At 29.0% G+C, this 18077-nt stretch overlaps 2 protein-coding genes and 1 long non-coding RNA gene across 10 annotated transcripts; 2 read left to right on the forward strand and 1 right to left on the reverse strand.

Moving 5' to 3' along the window:
* Positions 1-108: 108 nt before the first annotated feature.
* Positions 109-4485, reverse strand: ScpX (Sterol carrier protein X-related thiolase). 7 transcript variants are annotated; one of them, XM_086909920.1, is made up of 6 exons: positions 4310-4485; positions 3755-3906; positions 3400-3653; positions 2663-3117; positions 2135-2510; positions 109-2022 (listed from the first exon to the last, which is right to left on the reverse strand). In XM_086909920.1, the coding sequence occupies exons 4-6, from the start codon at positions 3090-3092 to the stop codon at positions 1209-1211; spliced, it is 1620 nt and encodes a 539-aa protein (XP_086766046.1). In that variant the 5' UTR covers positions 3093-3117; positions 3400-3653; positions 3755-3906; positions 4310-4485; the 3' UTR covers positions 109-1208. The 7 variants fall into 7 exon arrangements, with proteins under 7 accessions (XP_086766046.1, XP_086766044.1, XP_086766045.1 ...); XM_086909918.1 differs by having other exon boundaries at positions 3400-3656; XM_086909919.1 differs by lacking the exon at positions 4310-4485 and adding an exon at positions 3994-4179.
* On the forward strand, positions 3892-9626 carry LOC100863100 (uncharacterized). Of its 2 annotated transcripts, XM_086909914.1 has the most exons (9): positions 3892-4566; positions 4996-5588; positions 5672-6001; positions 6082-6150; positions 6264-6510; positions 6589-6819; positions 6913-7171; positions 7286-7471; positions 7583-9626. In XM_086909914.1, exons 1-9 carry the CDS (start codon positions 4410-4412, stop codon positions 9219-9221), a joined length of 3711 nt encoding a protein of 1236 aa, XP_086766040.1. In that variant the 5' UTR covers positions 3892-4409; the 3' UTR covers positions 9222-9626. The 2 variants fall into 2 exon arrangements, with proteins under 2 accessions (XP_086766040.1, XP_012340806.3); XM_012485352.3 differs by having other exon boundaries at positions 6264-6819.
* A 6355-nt stretch (positions 9627-15981) lies between these two features.
* On the forward strand, positions 15982-17312 carry LOC147657328 (uncharacterized). The gene is made up of 2 exons (XR_015292521.1): positions 15982-16698; positions 16972-17312. It is a non-coding gene; the product is annotated as an uncharacterized LOC147657328 (long non-coding RNA).
* The last annotated feature ends 765 nt before the right edge of the window (positions 17313-18077 follow it).

An 18077-nucleotide genomic window follows, 5' to 3' on the forward strand; every position in this document is an offset into this window, starting at 1 on the left:
TTCAAATAAAAATTTTCATTCTTTAATCATTATTTACGGATTTTTGTGATGAATATTTTCATAAAATTAAAAAAAAAAAAATGGAAATCAATAATTTAAAAAAGAAAATTAATTTTTTAACTTTATTTATTTAATATTAAAAAACAATTTATTAACAAATATAAAACCCTAAACCTTTGTATAAAAATTTTTATATATTTTTATATTATATTATGTTAAGTGTAGTTTCCATGTTTTTATATATTCATATATTTAACAATATATTTTTTATGATAGTTTGTGAGAAATACTCTATAAAAAGATAAATTTCAAAATTGAGATTACATAATAATTCTTGTAAAAAGATTTTGCAAATAGTAAGAATACTTTTAAACTTATAGTTGAGTTTTTTATAGAGTATCTCTATAAAAATATAATATATATGTATATTATATTTATTGAAACTGACACCTAATTCAAATATAAGTATATGATATAATAATATAACGTAATAATATAATATAGAGATATAATTAACAATTAACATTCGTTTGTAAAAAAATAAATACAAAACAAATTTGATATAGATCTAATCCAATTATAATTCAAATTATATCCAAATATAATTCTAATAATTAATCGAAAATTATTCTTAGTTTCAAATTAAATTGATTTATAATTCATTTAAATTTTGTAAAATTAACAAAATACTCGTTAATTAAATGATTGATTATAACTTTTATTCTTTACAACTCATTTATCAAATTATCTTCCTTATAAAAGGAATGTCTATTTCTTTGTAAATTCTGTCTTTTTTTATTAAATATATTTTTTTTAAAATGAAATAACATTTATAAAAATAGAATTTTAATATGAAATACTAACTATTAATATATCTTATATGAAATTTTTAATATAATGTCCTTTTATCTTTCTTTCTTTCTCTTTCTCTCTATTGTATAGAAAAAAAGAATTGAATTCTTTAAAAGATATTATCTTTTAAATAATTCAATTTTTTGCACATATATATATATATATATATATATAATAATTTATATTTATTATTTATTTGCAGAACGAATGTGCAAATTTTGAGTGAATTTCAATCTAGATTTTGATTATGATAACAATATTTTGATTATGTGATTTCTGAGTTTTCAAATCATATTTTGATATCAAAATTAACTTTTCTTGAATTAAGTATTTATACATTTTCATTTTTTATTTTTTTATAATTTAGAACGAAGAAGTTCAATCTTTTTAGCAGCACGTTTTTGTAATTCAATTAATTTCATTGCCATTCCCATGTTTCCTTGAATCTTAATCTTTCCTTGAAAAAATGCTTTTTGTGGATTTAATTTTCCAGAAATAAAATCTACAATATCCATATCGTTAATTGTAATCACAACATCAGGTTTAGATTTTCCATAATATTCTATTTTTCCTTTTCCTGTTTTAGCATCTACAATCCAATAGCCTTCCGTTGTTCCGTTGTTTACCTTAAATCCATATACCCCGCGAACTTTTTCGATCAAATTATCTTTATCCTCTTGCATCGCAATTTCTAATAACTTAAATAACGCATTTGCCTTGAATTGATTTGGATCAGGAGTTGCACTTGAATTTTTCTTAGTTTTTTCGAATTGTTGAGGAAAACCCATACGATACAAAGCAACAACAACTGCTCCACCTAATCCTATATTATGTTGTAGAGCAAGTTTTGCTTTTGGTACTTGTCGTTTGCCAGCTTGTCCTCGAAGTTGCCAAGAAAGTTCAGCACATTGTGCTAATCCTGTTGCTCCCAAAGGATGTCCTTTTGAAATCAAACCACCACTAGGATTTATTACATATTTGCCTCCATATGTATTGTCTCCAGCATCAACTAATTTTCCACCTTGACCTGGAGGACAAAGTCCCAATGCTTCATAAGTAATAAGTTCATTAGTTGAAAAACAATCATGTAATTCTATGACATCCACATCACTTGGTTTATAAGGAGTCTGAGTAAATACTTTTTCAGCAGCATTTCTTGTCATATCATATCTATAAAATGATAAAATAGCAGTTATTTATCTTTATTCTTAATATTGCAATTATTCAAAATTTATGTTTATGTTAAATATATGTTATAAAATTGTAAAATTGTATCTATTACCCAATAAGTTTAATAGAACTCTTCTCTGTGAATGTTGAAGCTAAATCTGTACACATTTCCATTGCTATAATTTCTACTGCTTGAGATTCAAGTTTATGTTTATGAACAAAGTCTGCATTAGCCAAAATTACAGCTGCTGACCCATCAGATGTTGGACAACATTGAAGCTTGGTAAGTGGTCCAAATACTGTTGGAGAATTCATTATTTGCTCCAAACTATATTTTTCTTGAAACTGTGAATATGGATTGTTCACAGAATGTAAATGATTCTTATAAGCAATTTTTGCAAAATGCTCAGGTTTAGTACCATATTTTTTCATATGTTCTAATCCAGCATTTCCAAATAATTGGGCAGTGATTGGGCTTTCATTTATGCCTTAAATTAAAAATACATATAATATAATATAAAAAGACAAGAAAAATAAAAATTAAATAAAAACTTTTAAATGAAAGTAGCTTAATAATAATTTGAAATAACTATATTACTATATATTATATAACTATATAACTATATTACTATATACTAACCAGCTATATTAGACATAAGTTCTACATGTTTGTCCATAGGATTGGTACGATCCAAAAATTTAGATACTAATGAACCCTTTTCCATTTTTTCAAAACCAAGAGCCAATACACAATCAGCAGAGCCAGTTTCAATAATTTGTTTAGCCATTAATAAAGCAGTTGAACCAGTAGAACAATTATTATTTACATTATATATAGGGCAACCAGTAAGACCAAGATCATATAATGCTCGTTGACCACAAGTAGAATCTCCATATACATATCCAACACAAGCAGCTTTTACAGTATCATAAGAAATTCTTGCATCCTGTAAAGCTTTTGTAACGGCTTCTTTTGCCATGTCTGGATAATCAAAATTTTCCCGTTTACCTGGTTTTTCGAATTTTGTCATGCCCACGCCAATAATATAAATTTTCATTCTTGGTGACATTTTAAAATCTTCTTTGAAATAAACCCTGGAATTTCAACAAAAGATAATAAATGAAATTATAATTTGTCAGCTATATATATAAATCCAAACTGTTGAACTTTGTGCTTACTTATAAATAATAAAAAAATGCAAAACAAGTAGTAAAATGACGAAGCTACTTTGCAATTATAACTATATTCAACCACGTATAACTCGTAAATAGATTGGAGAGTTTATGTTACTAACTTTCTAGATGTCGCTTTTTATGTCATCAAATTCAATTTCTTTGATAATTATACAATTAATTGATAATAAAGTTTGTACTTACGTTATACTAAATTCATTAAATTATCATTAGAAAAGCACAGACAATATTGATTGTAATTTGCATTTAATCAAACCATGTTCAAGAAAAAATAGAAATGTTAGATAAAGATATACATTTATTTACATACATATCGTTCGAAAACAGATCATTGTGTATTAATTGTCAAAAAATATTCATTCATTTTGAAACATGTTTTCTTCATTTTCATAATTCATTGTCCATACCTCGAGTTTAGATTTTGTTTAATTAATAACCTTCTTAAATTGGAAATCAACATGATATTATTAAAATACGAAAAAATTACAAATGATTGATTTATTGTCAATGATAGAAGAACTAAATTACAAACTGTTACCTGAAAAAAGTATCATTTAATAGAGAGATCAATCGAGAAGTTTGAGAATGAAATGCGATGTATCCTGTGAAAATGTTTTTCCTGAATTTTGTCTCGAGCTATATATGTATACTAGAAAATCGCGCCGGCCATTGCGCGCTCGTGTTTTGGTTCTGAAAAGATGGCGGATTCTTGTTTTCAAGATCGGTCATATAGAAATACAACAGTTTTGAAAAATCCAACAAAAGTTAACATGTTACGTGTATAATAATATCAAGTGAATGAAATTATTGTTACGACAGATTTTCTTGTAGGATTGAAAGAGTTTTTTTGAACATTATAAGCGTCGTAAAAGCGGTGTCTTAAGCGTGTAGATTACGCGAATACTGATTCAAGTGATTTTCAGAAATTTCTATTGTTTTCTAAGCGAAACAACATTCGTGGAACTGAAAAATGTTATTGTGATATAGAGAATAAAATGGTTTGACCCGAATGAATATTTATGAGGTTAATTACCCCAGCGATTGATATAGTGGCAATATTACTTGGTTAGGTTGATTGACTAAGTAGGCATACCTATGATATCCGATCAACATTCCACGTGTTCCTCTCGGTGGTTCACGTTAAAACGTGACATTGGATCAAGTTTATAAACAGCACATTGTTTTAATTCATAATGGCGACAAGTGATTTTGATGTGGAGCTCTTTGAGCGAAGACTTCATACATTGAAGGATTCACAAGAGTCAATACAAGGTCTTTCAGCTTGGTGTTTAGAAAGGAGACAACATCATAAGAAAATTGTAGCTACCTGGTTACAGGTTTTAAAAAAGGGTAAGTTTATATTTATTTCAATATAAAATTGTATTATTATATAGTTTATTATATAGTTTAATTTTATTGCATTTTTTTTGTTTACATTCAAAAGTATAGATTGCATTTATGTTATGCATATAATCAAAAGTAGAATTATTTTTTAAAATTTTATAAACAATAGAAATTAAAAAATTTTATTAATAAAATATTTAATTTTAAAATGAAATATGTGTATGATTAAACATAAATTTAATATTCTATTAATAATTAGATCTAATTTTATTATAATTTCAATTTTTATTATAAATATATATTTTTATGTAAATGTTTATGTATAATTTACTCAAATATTATATTTACTTAAATATTTTTGAAATCATTGAATAGTTCTTGTTTTTAATTAAATTCTAACTTATTGGATGACAATGTTGTTTTTTTAAATAACAGTAAAAGTTGAGCACCGGCTTACACTATTTTATCTGGCAAATGATGTTATTCAATATTCTAAGAGAAAAAATTTTGAATTTGTGGAATCATGGGGCACTACTTTGCAACGGGCAACGACTATGGTTAGAGATGAAAAAGTGAAACATCGTATATTAAGGATTTTCAAAATTTGGGATCAAAGACAAGTATACGATGAAGAATTTCTCGCAGATTTGTCAGGATTAATTTCGGCAGCCCCAAAAAAGAAATTAGAACCTCAGCCAACAGTACCACCTGAAGAGTTTCAAGCTGCCTTACTTATCTCTACTATGAGATCATGTGCTACATTAGAACAAGCAACTGATGCCCGATTAAGAGATTTACGTGAAAGTAATATAGATATAGAAAACGCAGAAGAATTATGTGCTTCTCTAAAAGATAGAAGAAGGGTTGAAGATGCGGAAAAGGAAGTAGATCTAGCAGTTAGAAATGTTGAAAATTATGTTCGTGCATTAGAAGCAGAAATTAGAGAAAGAACTCAAGTACTTGAACTATTAGAACAAGCTGATCAATTTTATGAAACTCAAAGAGGTGAAGTGAAAATAGTTACTAATGTAAGTATAATAAAAGGAAAAACGATAAATATTTATTATACTTACTAATATTTTTTAATATTTTTAATATCCTTCATTAATAGGCATACAGAAATTTTGGTAGTCGTGTAAAAAATTTGAAGAAAAAATTGGATGAACTTTTACCAACACTAGTTTCACCAATTCCATCACCAGACATAAATGCTCCATCTCCAAGTCCTGATAGTGATATTGAACTTCCAGGAGAAGAAACTCAATCTCAAAATCAATTAGGAATGATAGATGTAGCACCACCATCCATGTATGGTTCATATTCACATGATTATGATCCAGTGCCTGTACCAGCTCCAGAAATGGGTCAAGTCAATGATTCTGGTGATTTTACTAATAATTTTTCATCTTTTATGGGAGGAAATGTGGATTTTGGTAATATGGTAAGATATTGTAATTGAAAGATTATATAGTAATGAATATAATGAATATTATCATAAATTATTTGTTTTTCATTTTAAAGAGAAATATATTTAATGAAAGATCATCAACACCTACTGGAATATCACAGCAGTATAACGACTCAATAGAGGTATATTTTAATAAAATAAATATTTATCATCAATAAATATATTTTATATATATAAAATATATATTAATAAAATATGTATTAGTTAAAACATTATAAAAATATTATTTTACTAGGCTAAACCAATAGAGGTAATCAACATGAGACCCTCCAAAAATGAAAGTAATAGCGCGGATTTTAATATCTCTAGTTTTTTAAAAACTGTTCTTCCTTCTTCTGATGGAACACAAGATCCTGGTGGTATTCCAGGTCTTGGTTTAGATATTCCAGAATCACGAGTAGAGTCACCACAACGTTCGAATTATAGACATTCACCTGTGTTAGGACAGCATTCTGTAACTCCTGTGATGTCAAGAATTATGGGTAATCAGAATGCACCTATAGGCGTAAATACTTGTCCAATAACTCATAGTACTCCATTACCTGTTCGGAATTTATCAGGCGAATCGCATACTCCTTCACCATACTCCAGTCAAAACAGTCAAAGTAACATTACTGTACCTTTTGATGGTCCTACTAATAATAATACTGTTAATCCTTTACCACCTCCACCGTTACCTCCGCCTATTTTTCTTGACGATGAAAATTGTTATAATAAGTTACCACCAAAATTTCCTACATGGACACCTCCAAATGAAACTATAAAGGAACCAGCCAAATGGGAAGAAAAGGGTATGAATTTATATTGGATGTAATAATAAATAATAATTTGACATTACGTTGTTACAAATTTATAACGTATATTAAGTTTTATAATATTTGTAGGAAAAAATAGCATGAATCCAACTTGGCCTGGTGAATGTGATGAAAAAACAAAAACATGGATGGACGGTGATACGGATAGATGGGACTCTAATAATGAATCTACATGGACTAATATTGTGAGAGGAAAGAATGAAATTCTATCCGAAACACCAGAATCACCACCCATGTATGAAAAGGCGGGATTTACAGATCCAGTTGAGTACGATGACTCTCAACCGCAAGAATCTCTTTTGAGTACCGCTGGAGACGTAGATCATAGGTAAAAAATTTAATAAAAATTTAAATTAAATTGTATAGATTTTAGAAAAGAAAAAGAAAAAAAAAAAAAAGAAAGAAAGAAAGAAAGAAAAAAAGAAAAACATATCTTCTCTAGGGTAATACCAATTCCAATGACAGTGGAAAATCAATTACCATATCGTTTAATGAAAGCAGCGGATGTTGATCATCGTAATTTAATTAGCTTAACAGGAAGTCCAGCAAATCATAATGTTAATGATACTTCTATGAATGTGATATCGAATAGTAACAACTTGTGGTCAACCAGCGATCAGGATTACCGGTAAGACAATAAAAAACTTCTAATTATTCGTGTATATAGAATCTCGTAGGATTATATTGTAGCAATCTTTTTTCATCGTAACACTCTCAATATTTTATAATGCGTAATCAGGCAACACATGCAACCGGGCGATATCGTGGAAAGTGTTGATATGGAAATGTCGGATGATGAAACTGACAGTAAGCCAAAAGGAAGGGTATTGGTTGACGTGCGATCGCAAGATAGAGACATGAGAGTCGGTAATCCATCAGCATCTTCGCAACACATGGATATGGATATGCGAATGATTCCGCTTCCCGCAGGCCAAATGCCAGGATCGCATGGACAAATTATGCAAGATGTGCATATGATGCATTCAGGACCTCCACCACCTCCACCTCCACCGCCTCAATTTCATCCAGGTCAACCATCTTTTCATCAAGATCAAACAGATTTTCGACATAATTCCGCGGCAGAATTCCATCCAGCTCAAACAAATTTCCATCAGAATAGACCACCGCCAAATTTTATTCAAAATCAGCCAGATTTTGGTCAACAAGAATTTCATCAAATGCAACCAGAATTTCCAAAACAAGAATTTGAATATCGTGAGAATCATGCTTTACGACCTAATCAAGAATTCCTTGGCGAACCACAAATGCGTGGCAGGTACTCTCAACCAGTCGATCATCAACATCGAGATATTGGTTTTCATCGGAATGATCGAGGAGGTCGTGGTGGCCGTGGATTTGCGAGAAATCGACGGGATAGATACTCGGATGACCATAAACCGAGAAACATTCAGAACAATCGTAAATCTAGAACCCAAGAACATCAAAGATCTTCGCCAGAAATTTTACCCAATAGTAGACCTCTGTTAGTACCAGCACCCGACACTGTTGTCATAATCGACGAAGAGGGTATGCCTATAGGATTGCCTAATGAAAAGGAAATAGCAGCAAATGTAGAACATCCTGTGGATACGGAACAAGAAGAAAATTGTCAAGATCGTAGATTGTCGCATGGTACGCCAAATTCACTCGACCAGCAATCCATTTATTCAAGTGGTTCGAATCTTGTTCACGAACATGAATCCGAGCCGCCAGTTACGGAGTCGGACGAACAACAACCAACAATGAACCAAGTGACCGTTGTACCTGTTATAACGGATTCTAAAGACTCACAGCATAATCAATACGTATCTATTTCTGAATACGAGGAACACGTTGAATCCGAAGCTATGATATCGGAGAAAACTTGCGAGAGTAGCGGATCGATAGAAAATACCGAACAAGATATTAACTTCGATCAATCACAACAGCAGCAACAACATATATCGGATCAGTTAGACGATCTTGGAAACTCAATACCAAGTAACGAATTGAAGAGACCGTCGACAAATGGCAACTTTGATGAGAATGATGTTAGCTCTAGTAAGAAGAGACTCTTATCGAATGGTCCTCAGACTCCAACCGAGACTGATGCAGGTTTGAACGGGCCTATACCGCAGGTATCGGCGGAGTCACATCCGGGGATATACGATTTTGAAGGGCCGAACTTTCGACCACGTCTTAGTGGTCCTGTTCCATTTCCTCCATGGAGAGGGGGTCTACCAAGAGGTAGAGGCTTCAGAGGTGGTCCCAGAGCTCCTTGGATGGATAGAGGGCCTCGTGGCCCCGTAATTGGTAATTTTATGCCCAGAGGATTGAAACGCGGTGGACAATTTAGGGGAAATGGTTTCAGAGGTCGGGGACGTGGTAATAATTGGTAGAAAGTGCATGAATTTTCGTATATTATTTGCTTCGAGGAAAGAGAAGAAATGAAAATAATAATAAAAAAAAAAAAAGAACTTTCGCTGCAATTTTTACCAAGAAAAAAATTTGCACCGCTTTTGACAACGTAACGAGAAGAAAACAACTGTTTTTTCTATTCTGTACATATACTTGTTAGAAATATTATTAAATGAAGGAAGAAGACTCATCGTCGAAACGTCACGTAGGGCTGAGACTTTTATCTTTGCGTGCGTCTCTTAATTAACGTAGATGGGAAAATGGGGGCAAAGACGGTATAATCCTAGACGACGTAATCTTCTTTGTTGAAGATTTACGCTTCTGTGCGATTAATTCGCCTATATACATATATAAATAATAATATAGATATATAGATATATGAAAAATGTACACGTACACATTTAATGCGTTTATTCTCTCTCTCTCTCTCTCTCTCTCTCTCTCTCTCTCTCTCTCTGTCTATTCTCTCTTTCTATTTGTCTCTCTCTATCGCTGTTTTCTCTTGAAAAAACTTCATTCGATTTTCTCATACATGTATACACAATTTGTTAAAAATTTAGATGTATTATTGAAGCGGAAGAACTTTTGACGCCTTTAATACAACGTTATCATGAGCATTTCCAATCAGTGATGATATAAATGTCGATTTATACATCATAAAAAAGATTATAATGATGTATTGATTATAATGGTGTCGATAGATTGTCGCTTCCGTAATAATCGGTATTATCTTTTAGGATTTTATGTAAGACAAAAGAAATTTCTGTTTTACTTTAAAAAAAAAAAGAAAAAAAAAAAAGAAAAAAAAAGAAACTTCTGTATGTGTTATTACAAGTACAAGCATAAAAAAGAAAATAATAATCTTCGTCAGGTGGGTTGACCTGTGAAAATGATTTCGTAACTTGAAGTTGATTCTTGGTCCCTGTACTTGCAAGAATCAGAATCAAAGGTGCAGCTTGTTTAAAACAAGAAAGGAAAAAAAGAGAAAGAGAACTCTTTTTTTTTTTTTTAGAATTCGTTTCACGGGTCGCTTCTTTTTATTCACTTGCCTCTAACCGTAAATAAACATTAATTGCCTGTTTTCTTTATCCACCTGTCTACGCTTCTTATTAGTTTCATCAAGGCTCGTTTATAAACAGGCATATGTCAATGAATCTTGAAAGTGTATTAATAAAAATACAATGTTTATGTTTTGGTCCACTTCGTACATTTCCCCCATTTTTTTCTAAAATGTATGTGTAACGTAATAAGTCTCATACACGCGGTTATTATTTCATTTTTATAGAGAAAAGAAAAGAGACAGAAAAATATTAAAAAATGAGGAGAAACTGTAAAGATTATTATGTATTAAGCGAAATCGCGAAATCGAATAGAAGTACAGATCAATAATGAATACCTGTCCTCGATATACGATGATGATTCGTATTTTGTTTTTGTTTTTTCCATTGCGAAGGAACAAAGACTATTGTACGGGAAAAAAAAAAAAAAAAAGAAATTTAACAAATGAATTTTGTTAATAATGATTCGTTTGCTTGATCAATCTGTTTTCTTTTTCCGTTTCGTTTCGTGTCTTTTTTCCTCCACTTCGTCAAACATTTTCATACATTTCAACTTGTGATTTGAAAAAAAAAAAAACAGAAATGATAAAAATATCGATGAAAAATTTTTTCAAAGAATTGTAAAGCTATAAGCTTGTGTATATATATATGTGTGTGTGTGTGTGTGTGTGTGTGTATTTACACAATATATATGTAATTATGAATACACGATATATGCGACTCAACAGCAGTTCCTTTATCTAATTATAAGTTTAAGCGTTTAAACTTGATTTTATGTAAAATTTGAATATCGAATAATTTTGTACGAATCTCATAATGGAAGAGGAGTTGGAGGAATTTTTGTAACAAATAGCAATGTTCTTTTTTCTTTTTCTTTTTTTTTTTTTTTTTTTTTTTTTTTTTTTCCAAATTCGGTTGACGAGCAAACGCATCATTAGAAAAGAGCAAAGAAAATATGTAGATATTGATAGTGAAACGCACAGAAAATAAGTGTAGCAAGATAAATCCTTGGAAAATTAATTGATTGTTTAATAAAACATTACAATCTACCGAGGACCTTGCCACCACGATCGACAAACGTAATCCTGCTTAATGTATATTGTATTTTTTTGTACCCATTTATTTAACCCTTTAAAGCATTACATGATCAACAGGAAAAAAAAAAGAAGAAAAAGAAGAACGTTTTATTTTCTCTATTTACAATGGTTTCTGGTAGAGAAATTAAAGCGTCGATTTTCATTATTTTATTTATGAATTCGCAGGTGCGATCATATCATTGTAAATTTGTAGATCTATAGTTTTTTCTCCTTTTTCTTCATTCGATCAATGATCTTTTTTTTTTCTTTCTTTCTTTTTAAGTGATTCGTGCATTTTAATCATTTAATCTAATAATTTAATTAAGAAATTGCTTCGTTTTAAAATTTATTTTATTAGATTCGAGATATTTAAGAACTTATTGATCATTTGATCTATAAAAATTTTATTTTTTTTTTTTTTAAACACGATTCTCTTTTCCTTTTTTTTTTTTTTTTTCTTTGCTTTTTTTATGGAGAATAAAAATGTAGATCGTTATTTGTAAATTGGAAAAGTCTGTCGTAGTTCTTTTATTGATTCATAGTGTTTTTATTATTTGAAATCTCTATAGATCTACGTTATTCCTCCTTTCAGTCACGAAAAATCGATTTTTTTAGTTCTTTGTTTCGTTATCCGTGGTTTGACGGTAATCACTCAAGAGATAAATTCTTTTTTTTTTTTTTTTTTTTTTTTATTTTATTAAAATATTTTTTATTCATTCTATAATATCGAAATATTAAAATTTTTAAATTATTTTTTGATTATAATTGAAAAATATTTTATCGATTATAACATATAATAAATACATACACTTACTTATTAATCAATGTATGTATTTATGTAAAATTAATTATAAAAATCTTTATTATCGCTTGTAAATGTATTCATTTATTAAATAATGCATTCATTCATGTACATAACTTTTTAATTTCATTATTTACGAATACATTTACATTAATATTAGCATTATTTGTGGATGTTTATGCATTAATCAGAAATTTAAATGTGCAAAAATGTACAGAATATGTATGTATTAAAATATATACAAGATATCCAAAATATCAAATATTTTAATTAATCATTAACAATATATTTATAATATTTTAACTTACTTTTTAATATACTTTGAAACAAATTTCTATTTCTTCAGTTATGCTCAAATATAAATATGAAATAAAACGAATTTTTGTATAAACATCCAATTTATTCCGATTATATTCTACATTATATTTCCATGCGTCATGATCTGAAATTAGTAAAAATTTAAATTTCATCACCCATCAATATCTATTTACTTTTGCAAATTTGTATGCGCATACGTTGACTGTAATAAGCGTAATATTTACTGTAACAGATTCATTACATTGTTGCGAAAAAGTTAAGTTACTTGAATCGACGATCGACGTTATCTCCTCTCCTCCCCCTCTTTTTTTTTTTGAATGCTTTAAAGGGCATAAAGAATCCCGGTAAATTTGAAAGAATGTGGCAGCGTTATATATTAATTTGTACATAACAAAGCGTGATAAATACAAATATATACATATATATATATTAATTGATAATTAATATGTATATATATATATATAATACTTGTAACACTGAGCCGCTACGGCTGTCCGAACGGAATGTATAAAATACATGTTGTACAGTTTTTAGCGTTATCATTACCTTTCTCTCCGCGCAGAAGAACAAAGGCAGAAGAAAGGATCTCTCCATTTTAAATGGTTCTTCGCTATTTTAGCACTATGTACTACGCTTCTTCCTCTTTTTAATCTTTTTCAAACTATTGTAACCGAATCATCGGATGAGAATTGAATAAAATAATCTAATTGCGTGCAAATGTATCTCTCTGCTTGAAGTAACGCGTGAATGGTGTAATTGCGTTCTTGGCCACGAAATTTTCCGCCCTTTTGCGATTTCCAGTTGGACAATCGATCAATTTTCGATCGAGAATTGAACAATCGATGTAAATTATTTCTTATTATTTATTTATTTTTTTTTTCTTTTTTTAACTATTCCATTGCTAAAGTGATCATTTTGTTTCGTCGAATTATCAGATCGTTTGTACGGATTTGATCGCAAAGGGTAATAGAATTATATGCTAAAGGATCGAGAAATATACGATATGTATATAAATAGTATTACGAATGATATGTAAACGTGTAAATACATTTGTGAAAAAATTGGAGAAATTTTAATTTTGGCAGCTCCGAGTGCTTCGTTCCGCTACGTTATTTGCATCGCTTTTGAAAAAAATCTACAAAGTTGGAATTTATCCATTGAATTCTTCATCCGCGTGTGTGATCGTATCGATTTTGGCTGCCAAGCCGTTACCATGCATTACGTGTGCGTGATTTAAGTGTTCTACACTTGTCTAGCATCAGGGACTTTCGTGTCATTTCCCTTACGATGAATGTGTGCGTGTATATTTATGAGTATGATTTCGACGAAAAAAAAGGAAAAAAACCGGATAGAAATACGTACAATTTATGTAGCATTGTAATCCAAAATGTTGCGAAATATTTTTGCGAAACGAACGTGTAAATATATATTCTCGAGGATCGCTTGTTTTAAAGGCAATTGCAATTTTGTTTCCCGATAAAATAACTCTTAAGTGAAACTTGTACGACAGTCGTCAGACGATTTATACACCTCGAACTTCCTTTCTCGTTTCATCTAACAATTCAGCAATAATTATTTCCAATAATCCTTTTTATGTATTGTGAATTTTTTCTTTTTTTTTTAACATTGATAACATTTTACAGCATGTAATTTTCTAACTTTCTGAAAACTTTCTTTTCTAAAACGAATCAATTGCGTGTTGTGTATACAACGAAAGTTGAATAAACGATAGAGATATAAACAGAGATTAAAAGAAAAAATCCGTTAAATCCTGATAACGATAACCTGGAAGTTGTAGCGTTCGTTATTACGTTCCGCCATGTAACTGCATCGGTCAAGTTTCATTCGAGCGATTTTATCGCGATACAGAGAAACAAAAGTGATGTTACAAATGTTACGGGAGTGATAGTTGAGCGATGTATATAGCAGAACGTAGATCGATCGTGCGATTATTTACGGGAGTGTATAACGAAAAATTGCGAAACGTTATGCGAGTAAAGTGCCTTCGCTCAAAGTCAAACAATAATTTTCGCTTTATTATTGAAAGTTTATCGCTATTTTGTTATATTTGATTATTTGCTTTCATTTCCTTCTTAAATATGTTCATTTGCCTGTCGATATGTATCCACGTTTTTATTGATCGATAATTTTTTGATTATTATTTTTTATCAATTTTATATTCTTATGTTCTGAAAATATTTGTTATTGATTGAATGATTATATATAATATATATTATATAATATATAAGTTTGTTTCAAAAGAAACGAAAGAAACATCGACAGGTGAATACGCGAAGAAGAAAAAAAGATGAAAACTATGATATTCTTTGTAGTTTTTTTAACACAATACTTCAGAACTTCTGATGTACTAAGCGCAGAGGCAATCGATCTGAAGTTCTATTAATAAATCAGACTCGATTATCCCGGACGATAATCTCGTAAAGTAGGCTATTCTTTAATTATTTAATAATAGATCATCAATGAGTTTTATATTCTATCGTAAAACCGCATTCTGCATACCGTGTATGCTGACAATATTTTTTGTACCTTGTCCGAATAAAATGGGATCGAATTTTTATTCTGATCACCGTTTATATATATATATATATGTGTATATATATATATATATACTTGTGATGTCGTGTGATCTCATAGGAATTTTCAGTTATAAAATCCCGCGGAAAGAGAGGGAAAAAAAAGCAAAGCTGTAAAAATATAAATATAATGTATATATTATATATTATATTTGTATAAACGTGTAATATAACATATTCAAAATAAATGCATAGATAGTTAAATAATATCGAAGTTCGATGAATTATACATATATATATATATTATATACATTGCACAATCGTTTTATGATTATTGTTGTCTTTATCTTAAGGCACAATGTACAAAAAGAAATTGTAAAAAAAAAAAAAAAAAAAAAGAAAGAAAGAACAAAAGTTTTTTTGTAGTAAACAAAGCTGTTTAATTGTTGTGCTATATAATTCATGTTATGTTTTCGTTATTACAAAACGATGTATCACAATATTGCGGTGATGAGGTGTAAATGCTTCAACCTCGAGGGCTTCGCAGAAATACCTTTGACCCTATGGTTGACAAGCGCTTCTTAAGCAGCGCTTTCAGTCACATCTCTGTTATGTAATTGATGGGATTAAATGCAAAGGGAATGCAAATTATGGGTTACTAAATAGTTCAATACTCGAATTATTAATATTAGAAGCATATATTTTGAAAATTTTCTACTTTCTCTTTTAATATTATTTATGATAATTTATGATAAATTTATAACGAACTTGATTTTATTCAAAGTTTTCCTTCATATTTTATTTATCTTTGCATTTAATAACATTAAAAATTTTTTATCGATATGTAATTCTGTTATTTCTATGAAATTTTTTAATAGATATTCTAAAAAGTTATATACATCGTTTATATAATGATAGAATCACAAAAGAAAATATTCTTTTGTTATTGTATTAAAAATGATGCACCCTTGTTCATCGATGCGCCCTCTTTAGAAAATATTTGCAATCAAACCTTTCAAATTTCCAGAGTTCCTTGAATATTTTAGGTTATTTATGACAATATGTGATAATATAGCGTAGAATAATTAAGTGATGCTGTATAACAGTATATACAATGCATAAATTGTGGTTTATTGACATTGCATTGTTTGATACGATAATCAAACGTTATTGTGTCATAATTGGCTCACGTTCACGTTATTTGTCCATATGGCCTGTTGCCAAACATAGTTGCCAACATTAAAAACATTGTTACATCTGCTGCTTAAAAAATGTTTTATAATTAAAACTTAAAATGTTTATGATCCATAATCAAATTTGAAGTAAAATTATATCAGAAAATTTGCTGAAAATTTTTCTCAGATAAAAATGTTTAAATTTTAATCTTAGTATGTAACCTTACATTATGAATGTGGCAGAGTGCGCTGACTTACAATGGTTTTATCATTGTCGGTAATTCAGATTCATATATATTGACTTTTGTTTGAAAAAAGCAGTTACAAGCAATCATTAAGCTTTCATGATTTCTGAATTTTAAAAAGACATTTAGAATAAAAGATCAATCGAATCGTTATTAACTTTCAAACATTCAAATTTTATAAATTATTTTGATAAAAATTACTTTTGATGAATATTGAGCCTAATAAAGAAGATATGGATCTTATTTACAGGTTAATATAATAATTCACAGAATTACGATTATTTGTGTATTTTTTTTATAATATTAATATCTTGTTAATGAAAAAACAAAGTAAACAAATGAAATAATTAGATAGATATATATATAATATATATACTATTGGCTCCTAAAAATAATTCGAAGGGAAATATCAGGGAAATAAATATAAGTATTATTTCGAAACTAATTTTATTTTAAATACAAAGTAATATTTTTTATATTAAATAAAACAAAAGCAAAACATATAATTTTTATTTTAAATTAGTCTTCTAGATACGTTACATAAAATGATAAGAATTGGAGTATTTTCTCATTTCATCACATACTTCGTGGCCGACCGTTGAAGAAGATGATCTGTGATAAAATAAGGAGAATGTGACAGTTTCAAGCGGACAATAAACATCAAAGGAAAATCTGTAATGGTGTGCAAACTTAATTTTTTTAATGGAATATTTTTTAATAAGATGAATGTAATAAAGTTTGATCTAGAAAAAAAAAAAAAGAAAATAAAAAATGTCTCAGGAAAATGTATGTAATAAAATTCTTATATTTATAAATAGAAATTTAAATATGATAACAATAAATTTTCTTTATTTTATGTAAAAATTAGATATTTTTAATCTCATTTTTTTTAAAGATCAGAAAAATTAGGACATTAGCAAAGTGCTAGAATTGCGTGCAAATATTATTTTAGGCGTGGTTCATTCTTTTAATCATTTTAACGTACTTTCCTTGATTAATAAAAATAGGAAATTTAATTTTATATAATGTATTATGAAATATTCATACTCATTTTTTTTAACAGAATTGAGAATTCTTCGAGAAAAACATATGTATTTTATTATATATATTTTATAAATATACGTTAAATATAATTGAAATTAAGATTATCTTACTTACATAAAATGTTCTAAATTTAATACTTAATTTGATGCAATTGAAATAATAACTCGAACGCAATAAAATTTTATAAAAATCGATGAATTGCAGATTACTGGAAGAAAATTGAATTTAAAATACGCAAAGAGAATGGACAACGAAGCTTTTCTAATTTGCGATGCTTAACAAGAATTATTCAGTTCTCTGTTTCTCATTCTGCCAATTGTTCATTCTGTATGAACCCTTTCAAAAGCATCAAAATTTTGAAAGACGTTATTGCTCTTCCGGAAACCACATTGGCGCCGTTTTGTCGTGCGTGTCAACTTCATCCGTTGAAGCGTACATGTGCTAGTGATGGCATTGATCCTCTTTTTTGCTTGATGTCAACAGCCTTGAGAAAATATTGGCCACTTTGTGTTTAACAACTTGTTGATGCACGGTATTTTTAAGTAGTCTATTTTCATCCTTGATAATTTTATTTTATTAAGAACT

Source organism: Apis florea, unplaced genomic scaffold (genome assembly GCF_048593485.1).
Source record: "Apis florea isolate Af1SG1 unplaced genomic scaffold, ASM4859348v1 contig_3170_pilon, whole genome shotgun sequence".
Taxonomy (NCBI): Eukaryota; Metazoa; Arthropoda; class Insecta; order Hymenoptera; family Apidae; genus Apis; species Apis florea.